General features: G+C 39.8%; 1 protein-coding gene across 3 annotated transcripts in view; it reads left to right on the forward strand.

Moving 5' to 3' along the window:
- The first annotated feature begins 1168 nt into the window (after nucleotides 1–1168).
- mcf2la (mcf.2 cell line derived transforming sequence-like a) overlaps nucleotides 1169–19957 on the forward strand; it is a 114806-nt gene continuing 96017 nt past the window's right edge. The window contains exon 1 of one of the 3 annotated variants that reach the window (XM_036563372.1): nucleotides 1169–1237. In XM_036563372.1, coding sequence (XP_036419265.1) covers nucleotides 1171–1237 — 67 coding nt within the window. In that variant the 5' untranslated portion in view covers nucleotides 1169–1170. Of the gene's footprint in view, nucleotides 1238–16331; nucleotides 16378–18117; nucleotides 18264–19957 lie in introns of those variants that run through there. The other 2 variants (XM_036563375.1, XM_036563373.1) reach the window with 2 other exon arrangements.

Raw genomic sequence — 19957 nt, forward strand, 5'->3', positions numbered from 1 at the left:
GAAGGGGTACTTGCAGGGTGGTGTTGTAAGGCAAAATATTTCCCACATAAAATGTATTATTTTGGATTTTCCACTATTTTACCACCATCAGCTCTACATACAAAAGCTCAAAAGACTTGTGTAGATTTACTGGTGATTTTTGATTGGAAATGAAATGACTATATTTGTGTTACAGACATTGCGACCCCTGGTTCCTGTCGTCACCACTGTTAGGAAATCAGAGTCAGTAAGTTTCTCTACGAGGAACCGTTTCACATCAAACCACTCTGAATTATTTTGTTTACATCACAATCACTGAATTGTGCAGATATTTTGGAAAAAATCTGTGGGTTTTCCCTGTAAGTTGTTTCATATTTGGAACATTGAATGACATCATTAAAACTAGGGATGCACAATGATATTGAAGTTATATAAGATGTTTGCTTAATAATTTGCTGCATCAGACAGATGATTAGATTTGACCAGTGTTTCAATCTGATATGTGATGATGTATTTATTGTACTCTGGAAGAGCAGAATGTTCAGGTGATGACCATCTAAGCTACTGTGCTAAAATGTTCTCATTTTATTCATTTTACTGCATTTGTAGGCCTGTAGAAGTAAAGGTTATATTTCTCTGTAATGCTGGGCAGATGTAGTTTTCACTTTGTAAACGTTTCAGCATTGGTATGGACAGACATTTACATTAAACGTGTCAGATATCTTCAGCCCCCAAATTCCTATTTTGATGCCTGAATGAAAACCTATACTGCCCAGCATTTGCTCTGTTATCAGTATGTACTGTTGCGTTTGTGGTCGTGTCCTTTCGTGCACCATGACATGTCAGTTTGTATGAGCAATTGGCTCTGCAGTAAGAGCGTGGGCCTGCGCATGATCAAATGCCTGTGTGCTTGTCTCTGAGTCTCCACTGCAGCTGAAGCCAGCGTGTGCACACGGTGACTTTGCAGAGGGTCTTGCTGAGCCGGGTGTGTGCGCTGACTCTGTCTGGCTCGTATGTGTGTGTGTCTTGCATGCGGATGTGTGTCAGTGTTTCTGCCTCCTCATCCCTGCCTCCCTCGCTCTTTCTCTCTCTCTCTCTCTCTCTCTCTCTCTCTCTCTCTTCAGCAGCAGAAGCAGCGTCCCCTCTTCTCTTCTTCTCCTTGTATATCTCCACTTCGCTATGCTCCTGTGGATGCAGATGAGTGAAATGGCTCTGGAGGAGCTCCTGAGGAGGCTCGACGCTGTCATGCACGGCATCGGTAGGAGGAGCTGGAGTGTGCATGTGGTCGTGTTTGTATTTGAATGACTTTACCTTCGTAGTGTCATTGTGAAGGAGAGGGCTGGTATCCTATCTCTGTTTGTTGTGGATGTGTTTATGTATATTTGTATTGTATTTAGCCATTACACTGTACAGTATCATATTAATGCTGATTGTACATCTCAGTAAGCATCTCCAGTTACTTACACTTCACAGTGTTCCAGCTACCTGAATTCAAGCAGGTGCTACTTTCTGCTGCATTTTGACTGCACATTATAAATGATATAGAATTGAGACATGCTAACAGATTCAGATTCACCTTATTTCCTGCCCACTGAATTCCAATGGAAATTTCCACAGAGAGATCCACAACCTCAGAGGCTGTCATTTGGTCAGTAAATGTTTGATGTCAGAAGTTTGGTCTTTTATGTTTGCACTGGAGCTATTAGGCTAATAAAGCTAACAAGTAATAGAGGTTTACATCTCACTAATTAGCATCAAGCAAACTGCAGGCCTAAATCATCACAGACCCGCCGTAAACCACTGGTTATTTAGCATGTGTTTACTTGTGTCTGTAATGCATTTAGCTATGAACACAAACATTGTACAGTGTCAAATTAATGCTGATTGTGCCTCTAAGTAAGCATCTCCAGTTACTTCCAGTGTAAATGATACAGAATCAAGAAATTGCCCAGTGACACCTGAATTCAAGCAGAAATTGAAGAGAGAGTTCAGCAAAAATCATTTCCACAATTTATCCCTTAAACCCCAAATGTAGTGGATCAGCCAAGACATGTTTGGTGTTTGAACTTTGCTTCTTTTTACACTGGAGCTACAAGGCTAATGTAGCTAACAAGTAATGAGAGCTAATGTCACCAGTTAGCTTCAAGCAAACTGTATGCCTAAATCATCACAAACCCACCTTAAACCACTTATTTAACACACGTTTAGGTCTATTGGTAATGTATTCAGCTATGAATACAAGGTTTGACATTGTACAGTATCATATTAATGCTAATTTTGCCTCAGAGAAGGCATCTCCAGTTACTTACACTTCAGTGTTCCAGCTACCTGAATTCAACCAGGTGCTGCTTTCTGCTATATTTTGACTGCACATAATGAATGATACAGAATCATGAAATGACACATGAACTATTTTGTTCCTAGTGACCCCTGACTTCAAGCTGAAAATGGCACATCAAAGAGAGAATTCGGAAAAAAACTCTACAGTTTTCCTCTTACTTCAAATGTAGTCAATCAGCCAAGACACGTTTAGTGTCTGAAAATGACAGTGGTGCTATGAGGCTAATGTAGCTGTAACGGAAGCTGATACACTCTGCCAGTTAGCATTAAACAAACTGCATGATTACATCAAACCTCTTGTTTTGTGTTCCTTTTTTATTCGTAATATATTTAGCCAATAATGCAAGCTGTTATCATATTAATGCTGATTGTGCCTCTGAGTAAGCATCTCCAGTTTCTTACACTTCACAGCATTCCTACTACCTGAATCCAGCCAGGTGCTACTTTCTGCTGCATTTTTACTACACGTTATAAATGATACAGAGTCGAGAAACGAAATGCTCACGGTTTAACATTTTCCTGGTTTCATGCCCGGTGACCACTGAATTCAAACAGAAATTGAATGTTTGGTGTTTGAACGTTGCTTCTTTTATGCCGGAGCTAACAAGGCTAATGTAGCTAACAAGTAATGGAAGCTTATCAGCATCAAGCATCAACCGCATGCCTAAATCACCACAGACCTGCCTGAAACCACTGGTTATTTAACATGTGTTTATGTATATTAGTAATGTATGCAGCTATGAATACAAGCTGTTACACTGTACAGTATCATATTAGCACAAGTTTTGCCTCAGAGAAGGCGTCTCTAATTACTTGTACTTCATGGTGTTCCAGCTACCTAAATTCAACTTGCTGCTGCATTTTGACTACACATTATGAATAACACAGGGTCAAAAAACATTGTCACATTTTCTGATTTGTGTTCAGTCACCAATGAATTCAAGCCAAAGTTGAAGAGATAGTTTGGCAAAAATTTAATTTTAACATTTTTTCCCCTTTACCCCAAATGCAGTTGATGAGCCAGAACATGTTTGGTGAAGGTTGTTTTTCACTTCTGTTTGCACTGGAGCCACAAGGCTAATATAGCTAACAAGTAATGGAAGCTAATATGTTGGCAGTTAGCATCAAGCAAACTGCATGCCTGCTTCGCTCTTGCTTCACTGTTTATTTTTAACTTGGTCTAAGTTAAGTAATAATAATTTAGGTGTGCAGCTTGCACAATGCACATAATTCATGGAGTGTGAACTTTCATTACTTGTTAACCACATTAGCCTCGTTGCTCCATTTCAAAACAAACTAAGCAGATCTCAGGCACCAAACATGTCTTGGTTGATCAGTTACATTTGGAGTAAAGGAGCAGCTGGGTAAAGTTTTTTAACTTTTTGGGTAGAGCTGGGTAAAGTTTGACAGAATTTGATCCAGACTGATACTGCAGTACATTCATTTTTAATCATGGACACAGTATAGATACAGTACTGTTTGAGTGACACAACCTCAGTATACTGATGCAGTGTTTTCTCTCTCTCTCTCTCTCTCTCTCTCTCTCTCTCTCTCTCTCTGATAGCACTGCCCTATTTCCCCATATACATAGCGCTGCCTGCAGGTACTAGCTAAAAACACGCTACAAACACAACCACTCTCTCAAGGCAGCGCTAAGTAAGTGGAGTCAGTTCAGAAGTGGGTCAACCTCCCAGTGGGGATGTTTTACCCCTCAGTTGACCAGGTATTTGAAAAAGAAATGTCATGTTCCTCTTGCCCTTACATACTTGTAAATGGCGTACACTTTTAATGTAACTTACCTGCACGTACTTTGTGATCTCTAATTTCTGTTTTGTACTATTTGATTTTTGTGTAAGTGGTGTGCTAGCTCAGTATTTACATACATATATATTTGTATGCAAAGGTTTAGGCTCCCATGGTCAAAAATAACACATCCTTTACAGAGAACACTTTTCTGCACATTTATTGCACAGTTAATGATTATTTGCTGAATTTAACACATTGGGGGGAATGTGTCATTTGCCCTGGGGGTGTTCGAACTTTTGCATACGACTGCAAGTCCAGTATTATATCTTTATGAAAACCCACACTTTAAAGATGTTTCGTCTGGTAACAAATGAAATGTACACAGGTTTTTCCTTATGGCAAATGTAGTTGGTAAACCCAGACATGTTTGCTCCTTTGGTTTCCACTACGGCTACGAAGCTAACATGGCTTCCTATGTCAGAAAGCACATTTGAGATTACTGTTTGAGATTACTGAACAACTTCATGCAGTTTGAGGCGAGTGTGATGATTTAGGTGTGCAGTTTGTGCAGTGCTAGTTGGTAAGATATAAGCTCCCATTACATGTTAGCTACATTAGCCTCAAAGCACCAGTGCAAAACTAAAGAAGCGAACCTCGCAGACTAAATCTGTTTTGACTGATCAGTTACACTTGAGGAAAGCTGGAAGTTGTGTAAACTTGACTTTAAATTTGACTGTTCCTTTAAGGACTTTCCTTCTGTTTAAAATTCATCTCCTTGCTGTACTGCAGAGGCTCGAGCGTATCTAGTGATCGATTGGGCCCTTTTATCGACCTTTCTCATCTAATTAGCGTGAAAAGTGCAAGGCTGAAATGTGCGATTACCACTTTTTGCTTTGACCTAGTTTCTCACTGCAACACTAGTGAAATAGTTAAGAAAGTGACTGTATGAAAAAAATAGTTTTGTTACATTTTCTGTATGAGGTCACGTGCAAGTGTTTCACATTAGTGTTCTGCTGTGTATTTTAAAGGGCCAATATGATAAACTGAATATTTAAATGTACTTTTGATGCAGTATGTAAACATTAACTAGGTTTCCAAATGTACCATTCATTCCTCTTTCAGTACTGTTCATAAATGGAAACTAAGCTGTAAAAATTGCCTGTGTTGAATTAATGGTTTTATGATGTCACAGAAAGTGCCTTTGCACATATCCAGCAAGTCACCCTAAAGGACTTTAGTTCCGCCCATTCACACGAAAGTGTGTTTCAGCCCAGACTGCTTTGTGATTGAGGCACAGTACAGAACAGCCAGTCAGAAGTGAGATCATTTAAATATATCAGTCTTAAAGGCACAGTAATAAAAACAGCCTGTTTAATTCTAAGGGATAAAGAGAGGCTGGAAAATAGTCATAAAAATTAATTCTAAGAGTTTTTGGTTTATAAAACCACACACGTCATAAATGGACTTAAAAAAGTGCAAGAAAAGTGTAGCATGTGGGCGCCCTAAGAATTGTGTACATACACATCTACGTTGCAGCAAATATACACTCTTAAAAAAGATGGTTCTTCATGGGTTCTTTAGTAAAGAAAATGGTTCTATATAGAGCCATGAATGCTCAAAGAACCCTTGTCTGATTAAAAGGGTTCTTTGCATCGTGAAAAGGTTGTTCAGATTAATGGATGGTTCTATATAGCACTAAAAATGGTTCTTCTGCTGTTAGGATGTCAAGCTTGTTACAATAGAAGAACTCTTTTTTGTCCTAAATAGAACCCTTTTCAAAGAGGTTCTATATAGAACAATCTGCTGCATATTTTTCTTCAATCTGAAGAACACTTTCATGATGCAAAGAACCCTTTAATCATGCAAAGGCTTCTTTGAGTATCCATGGTTCTATATAGAACCATTTTCCTTACTAAACCCTTGAAGAACCATCTTTTTTAAGTGTAGTGAAGGCTAGAAATGGTTTAATGTTGTGACCTTTGCAGTAAATGTCAAAGTCATGGCCTTGACTTGTCTCTTGGAGAGTGACAATGTTTGCTAAGGTCTCTGCCTTACCGTCTGCTGTCTGTCTGTCTGTCTGTCTGTCTGTCTGTCTGCTGTTTTCTTCTGTGTGTGTCTGCTCTGTATGTATAAGCGTCTCACGCATCACACTGAGGGTGTTTATTTCTCAGTCTAGCCACAGAGGTAATGCTGTACCACAGCTGTCAGACTACAGTCACGCTCTACACACAAACCCCAAAATGGAGCACAGATGGAGGAGAAGGGCACAAAGAGTCTACTAACAGCCCTGCGCTACAGAATATGAATGCAGATTACAGATTGGATTCTGAATGTATTTTTTCAGTAATATTAGCCTGCCTAGCACAGGCTGTGCTACTCTAGCAGAGCAAAGCTGGAATATCCAATGACAAAATGGAGACTTCCACCCAGAAACACCTCATGCCAGTGCTGCTGCATTCCACCCTTAAAGGGAAACTCCATTTCTACGGTATTACATGGTTAAGATGTCAACAAAGTCATTCAGGGTGGTTTGGTTTGAAATGCTTTGTTCCAGAGAAATTTATAGAGTCATAATTGTTCAGTGTTGGTGATAGGAACCAGATATCCACCTCTAAAAGTTCTGTCACAGAAAGTTATTACATGAAATGGTTATGAATACTCAGCCTGATGTCTGAGATATTGTTTTACAGTAGGTTTGTGATGGTCTGTTTTTCAGATTCATCACTATTTTATCAACATTACCTATATAAAAACTAAGAAGGTTCACTGGTGGATTGGATAGTAAATAAAATGGCTATATTTGTGCTGTACACATCAGGACCCCTGGTCCACTGTAAAGAGTCAGTAAGTTTCATCACAATTGAACCTTCTCGCATCAAACCACTCTGAATGACATTGTTTATATCTCAGGCACTGAATTAGACATTTTGAAAAATTGGTGGAATTTCCCTTTAATACAGCATTGCTTGTATCTCACATCAAAGAAACGTTGGGTCTCTTTACCTTAAAAAGTGTGTGCGTACTGAATTATTATCTGTAGAATGAAACTGTGACCCGATCAGGGCTCTAAGGGGGATCGATTTACTGGAATACAGGGATATTTATGCTGCGTTCACTTACAAGTGAAAACTTCGAGCTTGGAATTTGCGAGAGCGAGTATTGTCAGCAACAAACTAGCCATCTAATATTACAGCTTTGAGTCAGAACATTCAGTGTGTTTACTTTCTCAAAACAGTGAACTTTATGATCATTAGTCTGTCTGTTGATTGATCTAAAACCGCTGCAACTGTAACCACATTTGAAAGTAGAGAAGTGGTTCTTTGTTAATATGACCTCATATGCTGAACTCGTTGAGAATATCATCCCATCTTACTGAATAGGAATTCCCAGTTAAGTGGCTGCTTTTTTTCCTACTTGGAGACTGGAAATTCTGTGTATCGCGCTGTAGTCAAATGCTGCATTAGCTAATTCTTACTGAAAATGTGTCTCATCAAACTTCACTAACTTAGAGCTGACAGCTTTTTACACATTTTAACCTTTTAAAACAAATGTTGACCTGTCTGTGCTCCTCTCACAAATAATTGACCTCATAGCTACTGTTAAGACCCCCCACCACCTCTTCCCGAAGACAGGAGATCGAGATCTAGGCATCTGCAAGAGAAGGGAAGGAGTGTAATGCAATAGTGATACTTTTTTGCAAGCTTTTTTAAATGACCATTTATAGTGTGTTTAATATGATCCAACTCGTCAGACGAGATGATAAATGACTACCGGCTTAAAAAGTGAATTAACTTCATTTTTAATATGTGCATAGTGGTGCACACGTTGGCGTTTCTGAAGGAGGCCTATTTTTTCCACAGGAGTCAAACAATGTGGGGACAGTGTCACAAAATATTAAAGGCCTACTGTGTTCAGTCTTTTTACTTGGCTATTTCAGCATTCATTGTTTGTCAGTTTTGGCATTGCAATGATATCAAATGAAAGTCATACGAAAGCCTTTGAACAAGCCAAATAAATAGTTCCAAACAGTGATGATCTGTCTGACAAGAGCTTTTCCTTCTTTTTATAACCTGTATGCTAGGAGCCTCTGCAACTAACTGACCAGGAGAAATAACAGCAGACAATCTAGACTTCTTAAATGTTGATGTGAAATGAAAGGGAGGTTGTACTTCTTAAACTGCAGCTCCAGAAACAAACCCATCAAACAAACTTTGTGGGAGGGGGAGGCGTTCACACGATCCAAAGCTCAGCCTCTGAGGTCTCATAATGAAATGCTCCTTTTTCTCTCTCTCTCTTTCTTTGGGATCTAGATGGATGTGGGCTCAATAGACGCTGGTGTTGGGTGTTTTCTCTCAGGTCTGGCTGTGAAAAAGAAAAAGAACAGACTATGGAGAGGTTGAGGGGCTTGGTTCCGCTGCTATAGATGAGTTTATAAGAAAGGACACTGGGAGAAGAAGGGGAATTACATGCTGGGGTGACGAATCCAGAGTGTGCCAAGAATTTAGTTTTGCTTCCGTCTTCTGTCTCTGCCTCTCCTTCTGGCTGTTGTTCTCTCTCATCTCTTGCTGTCTTTGTTCACTCATTTTTCCTCATTAAAGCAAACGTTCAGCCAAATGTACACATTTTGTCCAATTCTCAATAATCCAAAGACATGTTTGGTCCTAAGTTTGGATTGGAGCTACAAAGCTAATGTAGCTAACAGGTAATGGAAGCTTTTAGTACACAAGTAGTGTTGTGCAAACTGCATGCCTAAATCATCATATTATAGCCTTGAATTGTGTTCAGTTGTTAAGTAATCTCAAATTGGCCTTCTGGCATGGTTTCTTACACTGAATGACATACTGTTATCTATAATGATTGACTGCCGTTTGATGGTGAAATCCAGACTTCAAGATAAACACTACTGCTTATTTTAGTTTTGTACTTTTGTTGATAGTTTGACACGGCTTGTGGCAAATGCTACATTAGCCTCGTAGCTCCAGTGTAAAACTCAACGTACTCCTAACATGTCTTGAAAGATCAACAACATTAAACAGGAATTAAACAGGCCTTTAAGCCTGATATATGTAAATGAGCTCTGGTCTGATTGGCTGTCTTGTATGGCCTCTTGTTGAAAAAGCAGTCCGGGCTGAAACACTCCTTATAACTTCGGTGTAAATTGGTGGAGCTAAACCGCTGTGGGCTGCATAGGTGGATATATATATATGTATATATATATATATGCATTAGTTGGTTTTGTGATGTCAACAGTGACTTTAAAATAGGCTATTGTGCAGCTAATTACTACATATGGACTGTATGAACTGAGATGTGAATAGTACGTTTTGAAAATTGTAACAGTGTTTCATTTTATTTTAAAAAAGTGAGGAAAAGCAAACATTACCCTCTACATTAGTGGCTATGCTACACACTTAAAAATGATGCTTCTTAGAGAGTTTTTTAGTAAAGATAATGGTTCTATTTAGAACCATAAACACTTAAAGAACCCTTTGCATGATAAAAGAGTTCTTTGCATCATGAAAGGGTTCTTTAGACTGATGGAGAACGTGCTGTAGATGTTCTATATAGAACCTTTTGGAAAAGGTTGTAATTGGCTGCAAATAAAAAGGGGGGGTCTTTTATTATCACAAGCCTGACATCATAACAACAGAAGAACCTTTTTGGTGCTATATAGAACCATTTTCAAAAAGGTTCTTTATAGAATGCAAAGGAGAGAGAGAGAGGCTAAAATTGCACAGTGCTAATTACTAGATGACTGTACACAGAGATGTGAGAAGCAGTCTGTAAATTAAGTCATAAGGGAACCATCCACATGCCTCATCACGTCTCTTTGATGACACCTCAGACATGGTAATGTATGGATCTGCACGTACAAGCATGATTTTAAAAGGAATCTTTCAACACAGTGAACTCACTCTGAGGGAGACTCTGGATTTTACCAGCTTAATTCTTATTAGCTTAATAATTATAGCACATGTTTGGGTAAGTACACTCTTACACCTCTTACCTTTTCAGTGTGAGGTCAGTGTGTATAACTGTATATGGCACTCAGAGGTCTACAGGTGCAGTCTGCACTAAGCTGGCTTATCTCTCACTCTGTCTCTGTTGCATACACATTCAGGTGACCTGCATTTATCTCTCTGTTTGCATTCTGTGCAATCTTAGGTGAAGAAATTGGAAAAAAAATATGTCAAATTGGATTTTAGTCCTCAAATAAGGAGTTATTATCGGAGTAATCATATATTTTCACTGTCTTTGAACCTTATTTCTATCTGCCGCATCTGTATCATATTGTCATTATAGACTCATTACCTTGAGGGTTTTCCATCCACCTCTTGACAATAACCACAAAATAATGTGGAACGGGAAAAATGGAAAAAAAAAGCACAAATATTGCAAAAACATTTTTTACACTTGGATGTGATGGCAGACATAAATCATCAGTGCTGTGTCTGGAATGACATTCCCAGGGGTTTGATGGGTAGCAAAGTGGGACAGCAACTTCAGCCCTCATGTGATGTTATCTTCAGGATTTTGCACATAATAGTAGATTAGTTTGCATTTTCTTTAACCAGTTTTTCAGAAATTCACTAAAAATGTTTGAATGGGGAGCCTGCTGCAGATAAACATTTCTCTGCACCTAGAAAAGGAAAGAAAGGCCATTGACTCACAGCGCACTTATAACAGAAGTCAATGGGCAGATGCTTCCGCTTCAACGTCTACCCATAGACTTCTATTATAAGTGCATTTTGAGTTCAATGGATGATTTGTTTGTGGCAACTGACCACATGATACAGATATTGCACATAGAGACTGGGTTGGAAAGTATTCTGGAAAGTATTGTTGGAATATTCCTTTTTCCTTCTGTGCTATGCAGTCTGCAAGCAAGTTTGTTAGTTTGTCCCCTAAGTGGCGCAAGAGAATGCTAAAGATTAGTGTGCATGTGTGTGTGTGCGTGCGCTGCCTGCTCGGCTGCTGCTGCTGTCAGTATAATTAGCCGAGCAGATGGGGATTTGTGCTTAAACGTCCCAGCAAATCACCCACCCTCTCTTCCTCTCCTCAGCTCTGCGCTTCACTGCGAGTAAGGCTGTGTGCGTATATGTGTGTGTAAGACAGCGTGAGAACCGGGACCCAGTCTCAACAAACACAAGCATGAAGATGCTTCTCGCCTCGGAAACACAACCACTGGATCTTTCCAGTAACCATCTTGACGAAGAAGCAAAGTGAAGAGAAAACTCTCCTGTAACTCTATTTGGAATGAGCTCGAATTGGACCAGCTTGTCTTGTCTCGACTTGGACTCTTCAGTTCCCCTTAGAGCAAAGCAAAGTTAAGGGAACCCTGCTGTGCTGGTGGAACAAGCTCAGTTTTGACCAACTTCTCTTGCTTTCACTGGACAACTTATTTATCCTTAATACAAAGCAAAGATATACTTTGCTGTATATCTGTTTGCAACGAATTGGACCAGCTTGTCTTGGCTTGACTTGGAATAATACACTTCACCTCAAAACGAAGCACAGTGAAGTAAAAACTGTGCTATATACTATAAGACGAACTCAATTTGGACCTGCTTCTCTTGCTTTGGTTGGACTACTCACTTACCCTAAATGCAGATCACAGTGAAGGGAATGCTCCGCTGTAATTCTGTTTGGAACTTGAATCTCTTGCCTCGACTTGACTGGGACTGTTCACTTTCTCTTAAAGCAAAGCAAAGTGAAGGGAAAACTGTGCTGTGTGTTGGGATGAGTTCAGTTTCTCTTGCTTTCCTTTTAACGCAAAGTGAAGGGAATAGTCCATTGCACTGTAATTCTCTTGGGAACAAGCTCGAATTGGACCAACTCCTCTTGCCTTGACTTGGACTATTCATGTCCCTGTAAAGCAAAGTGGAGAGAAAACAGCATTATACTCTAAGACCAGCCAAATTTGGACCACCTCCTCTTGCTTTGACTGTACTACTCATTTACACTTAGCACAGCAACGTGAAGCAGATTTATGCTGTAATTGTGTTTTGAAATCAGCTCCAACTGGACAAGCTTGTCCTGCCTTGATGTGGACTACTCACTTACCCTTAAAGAAAAGTTAAGGGAAAGCTGCTATATTGTAGGACTAGCTCAATTTGGACCAGCTTGTTCTTCCTTGATTTGGACTACCAAGTTATCCTTAAAGCAAAGCAAAGTGAAGAGAAAACTCTGCTGTGCTGTGACGCTGGGGCGAGCTTAATTTGGACCAGCTTGCCTTGCCTCTATTGGACTGCTCACTTACCCTTAAAGCAAAGAAAACTGAATGAACAGCTCTGCTGTATTAAAACTCTTTCATGCTGGGTTGGACCAGCTTGCTTTGACGTGGACTACTCTGTTATCCTTAAAGCAAAATAAAAATAAGGAAGATTTCACCTTGACTTGGTTTACTCATTTGCTCTAAAAGCACATCTGAGGAAGGGGAGACATCCACTATACTGTAACTCTGTTTGGGACGAGCTTGAAAGACCTTGTCTTGCCTTGGTTTGGACTCCTCACTTGCCCTGTAAAGTAGTCCAGCTTGTTTTATCTGGAATTGCTTTGGTCTGCTGGTTCTGTCTTGACCCAGGTTTCTCCAGGTGCAGTCCAGCTGGTCTGGGCTGAGGTCAGGACTTGTAGCAGTCAGGCCCGTATCCAGTTTGACGTCAGTGGTTCAGCAGGCTGAATGTCTCTGCAGGAGCTGCTGCGGGAGGGCCAGGAGGCTCCTCAGCGGATCTTTAACAGACTCTCACAGCTTCTTCACAACCTGTCAGTGACAGTACTGCAGGGGGGAAGTTTCAGCACCTACCAGCGCAGGAGCTCCTGGAGGGAGTGGAACGGTGAGGATTGTGTGTGTGTGTGAGTGTCACAGGATGTTTGTTTGTGAGGGGGAAAAAGAGATAACATCATTATGTCTTTTACAATGTATCGTAGTTGCAAGCATGCCTGATATTTTAAAGAGTGGTTTGTAATGTGAAATGCACCGTCATAGGGGAGCTGCATCAGAATTGTTCACAGTGGTGGTAGTAAGAATCAAATTTCTGAAGTGTTAAATGCCATCACAGAAAAGTTTTGCAGTAAGTAGTTATGAATACACTGCTGGATGCCTGAGACATTGCTTTATGATGCTTGATGAGAAGACTGTTGGCCCAAGTCATATTAGATATATTCAGGACAGAGAGATACACGGCTAGCCCGGAAAGAGTCCTTAGCCATGGGGGAAGGTCCTTCTCTGTCCAAGGGGCCCCGGAACTACAGTTTATTGGCACACAGGCGAACGGCCTGGGAAGCCCAACAGGTCAGAAAAGTCCTTAGTTGAGAGGGGGTCCGGGCAGTACAAACTGGCAGCAGCAGATGAGCTATCGTCTCTGACTTTACATCTACAAGGTGGACTGACAAGGTAGGAATGTCCTGCTGTGTCTGATCCATTCGTACCAGCACAACACACATTAAGGGTAAAAGGGGGCTAACAAAGTTATGCAGAGAAGCAGATGGACTACAGTCTGTAATTGTAGAACTACAAAGTGCACCTATACAGTAAGTGGAGCTGATAAAATGGACAATGAGCATAGAAACAAGGAGGTGGTCATAATGTTATGCCTGATCAGTGTATATAGTTAAATATAATTTTAAATTATTAGAAATATGTAAGATTCAATGCATTGCTTCCTCTTGTTGGAACTTTAGAATAGCAGTATTGGACACTAACTTGTTAAATTGAAAACAGTCTGTTTAAACCCTTAAAATCCCAAGCCTTTTACATACTAAGGCTTAATGTTTAGTAATTACAGGGACTTCAATGCAAAATGGCTAAGCTATCCTTAGGTTATAGAAGTGCATAGTAAAACTTCAGGCCTGCTGGTGGGCCCTGGCCATGTAAGGGGTTAATCCTAGAGCATAAAGAAAGGATAGAAAATGTTAATATGAAAATGAACTGTTTCTGGTACATAAACACCAGCATCCTAAGTGGACCTCGAGGATAAGGAAAGAAAATGAAGAAAAATGTAGAGTAAAGGCCTTTTGGTGACTGTTGGAGAGTGTGTTTTGGCAGAGTGTGGTAGTTCATGAATGTGTGTGGAAAAAAACAAAGCAAGAGAGATCATACTTTCATTTTACTGGATGGGGATATGTTGATTCTGTTTGTGTATGTAGACTGATTGAATGATTGTTTCCTCAGGGGAAACAGGCTGTCACTGAGTTTATGAAGGGCAGCTAGAGGAGATAGAGGCAAACTGAAACTGCTGACCCCTTTTGGAATACATCGCTCTGTGTGTTTGTCATTTCCTGCTGGGATGCGTTTGGTGGTTTTTGAGGTTATGTGTGTGGTTGTTGAGGTTACTTGTGGAGTGTACAGTGGCCCCCAACAAGTATTCATGCCATATTTAAAATGTATAAGGTTCGTTGTGTGTGCTGATCAAAATGTTAATCCAGGTGACGTTTATTTTAAACAGACCATTTCAAGACTGTCATTTTCTTTTTGTCAGAGTGTTTTTTTCAAAAAGCTGCTAGTTTTAGATCATTATTGTTTGAGCTAGTTCTTTACATACATCTGCAGATTTGCATTCAAAATGCTTCTGTACACTTTTGAATTTATGCTTCAGTCAGTAAACACAAGCTCACCGACACCACAGTAAGAAAAACAGCTCTAGACTTCAGTGTTGTGGGTCACAGTGTGGGAACGAGTGGATTGCAAGGAAGTTGCATCAAAGCATGTTTTCTTTTGTATTTACGTTAACGCACAGCACAAAGAAGTGCATTTTAGATCTTAAGTGGAAACCATTTGGTTTCTACATCCCACCACTACCACTTACAAGGCACTCCTGTCAGTAATGTGGCTTTGCATGGTCATGCATGTGAGAAGTGCAGTTATTAAACAACGCTCGAACAACAGCGGACAGGACAGAGTTGATTCTAGCAACTATAGAATAAGTATGGTCATTATTTTATTATAATTGTTTTCCACAGTCTCACTACATCTCTAACAGTGTAAGCCTATAAATGTTTCATTCTTTTATCATGGTATACTATTGCATTTGACTGAAAGAATAGTATATACTGAGTAAAAGTGGGCTGGAAACTTAACCCATTCGGACCAAAGCGTCACCAGTGACAGGTTCAGAACGCAGTATGTTTAAACTGAAATGACTTTCCAACCTTTTGAGATATTAACACACTTTAAATTCTGCGTTAAACTAGAGAAGCAGAGCTTTCTGACAATATGCCACGTGTGCTGGTTTTCTTCTGAAATCTGTATATCTGCAGAGTCAGCTGTATTACATGATCAGTTCAGCTGCCTTTTTTTTCTTGTTAATTTTGTAGCCAATCGGAGGATTAAAGACACAACCTAGCAGTTTCAATCAAAGCAGGGACCTTAGAGAGCGTCCCACATTGCGGTAGTAGGTTCAAACGTGACTAGCCAATTCCAGCGCAGCTTTTAAAAACATCAAAACCTTTGGCCTTAGAAAAACAAGATTTTACGGAGGCCTGCTGGTGACATCCTGTATAAATAAAAATAATGCGTGGCCACGACTTAATTATCTCATTCCCACACCTTACTAAGTAATTAGGTCGTGGCCACGCATTTAATTAGGTCGTTCCCACGCCTTAATAAGGCCACGCATTATTTTTGTTTATATGAGATGTCACAGGCAGGGCTCCGTAAGATTTTCTTGAAAATGAACATTCAAATGCGGCATCTTCATGTGAAGACGGGTCCGGGCCTGAAAATGTTTTGAATGCCTGCTTTACTTTACCCTTAGTGCAGTCTGGTTGGGATTCTTCTCCAGGTTTTCTCAACACCAAAAGTCTACCATCAGTTTGATGTTGTGCAAAAATGTTTTTCTCTGAAACTTTGCTAAACATTTTATTTAGTAACCTAAAGAGCAGCATTAGAGTTTACCAGCGGTTAAAGTGTCCATATACTTTCAGGGGCCTCTTTATCAGTTTCCCACACACACACACACACACACACACACACTCAGTGACACATCTTTCTGTGAATGAACATACAGACATACACAAACAAAGAAGTGCTGCCTTCACATACAAGTGCATTTCATGACATAGTAAATGGTCTCACTAGGAGAAACCACACATACATATACACACTGAGGACGAGCTGAACAAGCGGGTTTATAAATATAGTGAATGACCATCAGGGATGTGTGTGGACGGAACAAACACACACACACACACACACTCAGGAAACAGACTTAGCATTGAAGGGACGTACACTCACACACGCTGTCATAGCAGTGAGTGAACAGACGAGGAACTGGACAGAAGCAGAACAGATGTCCGAGGTGCTTCTTGAACTGCGTGAGTCTAAATCTCCCTCCATAAGCTTCTCTCTCTCTCTCTCTCTCTCTCTCTCTCTCTCTCTGACCTTGCATTAGTCCATCTGTACACTGATACTACTGATGCTGTGATGTTTAGTTTTCTGCATTGCCAGCGAACACTAATGCCTATTTCTACTTGCTTTTATTGCAGCACATTTGAAGTTTTGCTGAACAAATGCAGATTTACAGTGTGCTCAGTCTTAGGAGCATGTTTGCTGAGTGTGCCGTCCAAAAAGTAGATTTTTGTTCCCGATCCACCGGCCTTTGTTCTGTTTACTTAGCATTCTGCTGCTTAATCTGCTAACAGAGGTCTTTTAATTGTTTTAGTGTTTAGGGTAAACCATGTCAAACTGGGGTTTAATCCAGCATTCTATATCAAAGCAAAGATGTCTTATTTGTTTTAGTCTTTAGCTAAACTGTTTAAAACACTCTAGCACTCTAGTTTCTAAATACTCTGTGTATTGGTTTTAAGAGGAGACTGAACATATCATTGAGCATGTTAACTAAATATTGAGCCATATAAGCTAAAGGCGTTAGCGCTCTTCTCTATAGAGTTAGTTCTCTGTATTGTGTTGCTGGCTCTAATATACCATTGTGTGTAGTACATTTGTTTTATATATTATACGAATGCCAACATAGCGTGATATACAGAGATAGTTTTCTGTACTATGGCAAATGTCAATATAGTAATATAGCAATGGCCTTTAAGGCCATGAGACACCGAACTCCAGATTTTTTTGCATTAAAACTGTACACACTGGATGTGACATGATGATGTTGTTGATTTGTTTTTGTTGTTTTTTTTTAAATGTCTCTGAATTGTTCTGAGGTTTGTCCACCTCAGTTTACTCCCTCTCCTTAATTCAGTTTCAGCTGATTTTCCGCTTCTTTCGTAGATTTTGATCCTTTTAGTGTTCGTGAAAAAGTTCTATTTGCTGGAAGAAGGCTGCTCCGTCAACTTGGTTGTTGTCATGCCAACACCAGAGATGACAGTGATTGGTCAGAGTTCATGTCGATGGCAAAAGTTTGCAAAAAATGAAACAGAGAGTGTATAAAATTAATGATTTTCACCCTTCAACAATCACGATCAGTGTACAAAATATCTTCTATACACAGCTTTTAATTAATTTACTGTCATACAAATACATCACGTTAGGTGTTTAACAGCCTTAACAGATCTGCTGCGTTCAAATAAAGCTCAGAACTTGGAAGGTAAAAACATCATGAACGTGAAAGTTACCACTTATATCACTAACATTGTTAGCAACAAGCTAGCTAGCCAATACCAACTTACACTGAGTCTGTGCAGTAAGAGTTAGTTGTCTACGTTTTGCTAATAGTATCGCACTCTGTGTGTAGTTACAGTTTAATCTTTATATAGTATTAACAGTATAGCATTGCATGTTGGTGTTTGTCTTTTTTGCTAATAGCAAATGTAGCAGTGTAACTAACAGCTTTGTCCTTTTAGCCCAGATTTGAATGGCTTTTGATGAAGGCAGGTTACTGCACTGTGTGTCATAGTTAGGAACTGATTTGTTATCATACTGTGGATTGAATTATGACTCTTGATATTGTGCTATACTGTGCTCTGTGATAAGTCACTCTTTAGCTGTGGTTTATTATTATTGGAGGTTGCTGTGGGGTATTAAGTAAGCCTGGCTCATGTGTGACCAGTCAATGCGCACTCACACTCGACCTTTGTATCGTGTTGTTACAGGATACATGTGTGTGTCACTTTGAATGTAGCACACAAACGGCGAGTGATTCTGGACTGTCTGAATATAAACCCAGTTATGGATACTTTATTTTTCTGCTCCTTCAGGCCAAGAAAAAAACAGCATAAATATATACAGACCTCAGCCAAAGGTAAATGCAGATGTGTTCTCAAAATGACATGGAAGTGTTATCTAATCATTGGATGTTTTGATATTTGTAAGGCTTCCAGATTAAGCTTAAGCCAGGACTGAAAACAATATAAAATAATGATTCGCCATTAGTACTGCAGTTTAGTCCAGGACAAGGCTTAAACCATATGTGGGGAATACTTGTCATGTTTTGTGAGAAACCCCAACTATATAGGTGCGCTTTTGTAGGTTTACAGTTACTGACTGTAGCTCACCTGTCACTCCACAATGTATCAACCCAACTCTACCCTGTATTTCAACAAAAATAGACCACCGTTGGGCCACTGCTGACCAGATGTGGTAGTGGCATCTTAGTGTGTGTGGTACTGGTTTCAGGTACTGCAGTGTTGCTACTGTATCTAACAAACTCTGTACATTTATTTATTAAAAATGCTTTGTTGGTACTCCTGAAGGTGTACAGGTAGGGACCATGGCTTGTCTTTTTTCCATACACAATTTGTATTAGTCATCCTCTAACCCTTCATCAGTGCAGTTTCTTTGTTGTATCTTGTCAGAGGTGGTCCCATGGTGGGCTCATTCCACTGATACATAGGGTAGAGGAAGGCTGATAAATTGTGCAACAAGAGCAGGGCTACAGTCTGTAATTGTAAACCTATGAAGTGCATGAATGATGTATTGGTTGGCCAATATTGACAACCAGCAGTTTAACAATATGGGCAAAATGTAGGTGTTAACATGCTGATAATTATCAACTTTTTGGTCATGGTGTCACTGAGATTTAAACTCATGATCTCTCGAAGACAAAACCTTAGTCCCCAGTCATACCTGGCATTGGCTTGCATCCTGGGTGATCTGATCAGGAGTGGGCAGTGCTAAGTACAAGTGTAAATGGGGTGTCTGGTTACTCAGGGATGCATATGATCACAACATCTGTAGTGTGAATACTAAAGCATGTTGATGCATCCTCTTCAGTGTGGACACACTGCTGCTCCTCGTCTCCTCTGCTGTTTGTTTACAAGTTGCGCTAGCAGTTCATGTGGTCCAAACGTTTATAACAGACCTTTCATTTATACAAATATGGACTTGCGGTACATTTTTGTTCAGTTCATTTCAGTTCAGAATAGCTTTTATTAGCGTGACTGTGAGGTACACTATTGCTAAAGCATCACAACAGTAGCAGTAAACAACGAAAACAATAATGAAGACAAAAGATAGAAAGAACCAACATAAATAATAACCATATTAATTATTATAATCACAATATTAGTACATTTTTGTCTGACAACAAATGCAGCAAGAGACTGACATAATAATTGTGCTGGTACACTTCCTCCAATCACAAAATCCGGTCACTGGAGACGCGTTTGAGACACATGCAAATGGCAGGCGTAAACATTAATACATCTCATTGTCCAGTTATGATCAGATCACTTGAGATAGATGTTGGTCTTAGAGTTTTAGATGGATAACACATTTTAACTCAAACTGCCTTTTTAGATGTGAAGCACTTAATGGATCTGGCTTGTAACTTGCTCATTCACTCACTCACTCATGTTTAGCATGCTGAAAACTCTCCACAAGGGGTCACTATTAGCACTCAGGTAGCTTTTGGTGCTTCATAAGAGTGGAGCTTTGCATCAGTGGCACTGTGTGTCCTTGTTAAAGAAGAGAACTGATGAAAAATAACAAAATAAG

The sequence above is a fragment of the Colossoma macropomum genome, unplaced genomic scaffold (genome assembly GCF_904425465.1).
Source record: "Colossoma macropomum unplaced genomic scaffold, Colossoma_macropomum, whole genome shotgun sequence".
Taxonomy (NCBI): domain Eukaryota; kingdom Metazoa; phylum Chordata; class Actinopteri; order Characiformes; family Serrasalmidae; genus Colossoma; species Colossoma macropomum.